The sequence below is a fragment of the Fonticula alba genome (assembly GCF_000388065.1).
Source record: "Fonticula alba strain ATCC 38817 unplaced genomic scaffold supercont2.2, whole genome shotgun sequence".
In the NCBI taxonomy this organism is placed as follows: domain Eukaryota; order Rotosphaerida; family Fonticulaceae; genus Fonticula; species Fonticula alba.
Genome location: NW_009242972.1, coordinates 516,281 through 517,396, shown reverse-complemented (window position 1 = coordinate 517,396; position 1,116 = coordinate 516,281). Strand labels below are relative to the sequence as shown.

The window sequence follows — 1,116 nt, the reverse complement described above, 5'->3', positions numbered from 1 at the left end:
TATCAACGAAACGAATCCGATCGGGTTCAAGGGCGATCTGGCCCGGAACTTCGCGTCTCTTCTCAAGCAGATGTGGCTCAAGGATGGTGGCAGCGTCTCTCCCCGGGATTTCAAGAGCTTTGTTGGCCGCTGCTGGTTCCAATTTGCCGGATACGATCAGCACGACTCGCAGGAGTTCCTGCAGTATCTGCTGGATGGCCTGCACGAGGACCTGAACCGCATCGAGAACAAGCCCTTCGTGGAGAACCCCTCCTACACTGGCCAGCCTGATGAGGTGCGCGTTGACCCATCTTCCCTCTCTCTCTCTCTCTCTCTCTCCCTCTCTCTCTCTTTCTCTCTCCCTTTGTGCTATCAGGATGATTCCTTCCGGTTGAGGCGAGCTGACATCCTTTCTGCCTGCCTGCGTGCGATCTCCCTCCCTCCTCCCATCCGTCAACAGGAGCTGGCAGCTGCCTTCCTCGAGGCCTATGAGAAGCGCAACAAGTCCGCCATCATGGATCTCTTCCAGGGGCAGTACAAGTCGGAAATCGTCTGCAACACCTGCCATCAGAAGTCCATCACCTTCGATCCGTACATTTCCCTCTCGGTGCCGGTCGTGTCCTTCTCGGTGCCGGTTTGTGTTGTCAAGCGTCGGCCAATCATCGAGGAGTTCCTTCACGACAATATTCCCGGTGACACGCCCGATTTCACGGCTTTCCGGTATTGCGGGGATCTCGACTCGCAGCCCAGCGAGCAGGCTGTCATTCAAAAGGTGTGTCTCGGGGCGTTGCTTCTTCCTTCCCTTCCTCCTCTCTTCATATCTCGAAAGTCCTCAAATGCCTGCCACACGAGAGCTGCTTCCCCCCTCCCCCTGACTTATCTGTCTCCTTGTTTTGGAATCCCTCCTCTCTAGTTGAGCCTTACGTTCACAACGAGTCCCACAGTGGCCGATGTGCTGGAGCGTGTGGCCCGTCTCTCGCCTCAGACTCCGGGGACCCACTTTGTGGCCTTCTCTGCGACATCGGTCCATGTGAAGGATATGCTCCTCATGTCGGACCCGTTCGACTGCAATGACACCATGGTCATGTTCGTCCCCCCCCCCCCCGCCACCGAGGCTGCCTGCCTGGTCCTGTCCAT

At 57.3% G+C, this 1,116-nt stretch overlaps 1 protein-coding gene across 1 annotated transcript in view; it reads left to right on the top strand.

Annotated features, from left to right (window-relative positions):
- Positions 1 to 70: 70 nt before the first annotated feature.
- Positions 71 to 1,116, top strand: part of H696_01135 (hypothetical protein) — a gene marked incomplete at both ends in the record, with an annotated part of 7,913 nt that continues 6,867 nt past the window's right edge. Inside the window, 3 exons of the mRNA XM_009495015.1 lie at positions 71 to 274; positions 440 to 751; positions 893 to 1,065. Of these exons, the coding sequence (XP_009493290.1) occupies positions 71 to 274; positions 440 to 751; positions 893 to 1,065 (689 nt within the window). The remainder of the gene's footprint in view (positions 275 to 439; positions 752 to 892; positions 1,066 to 1,116) is intronic.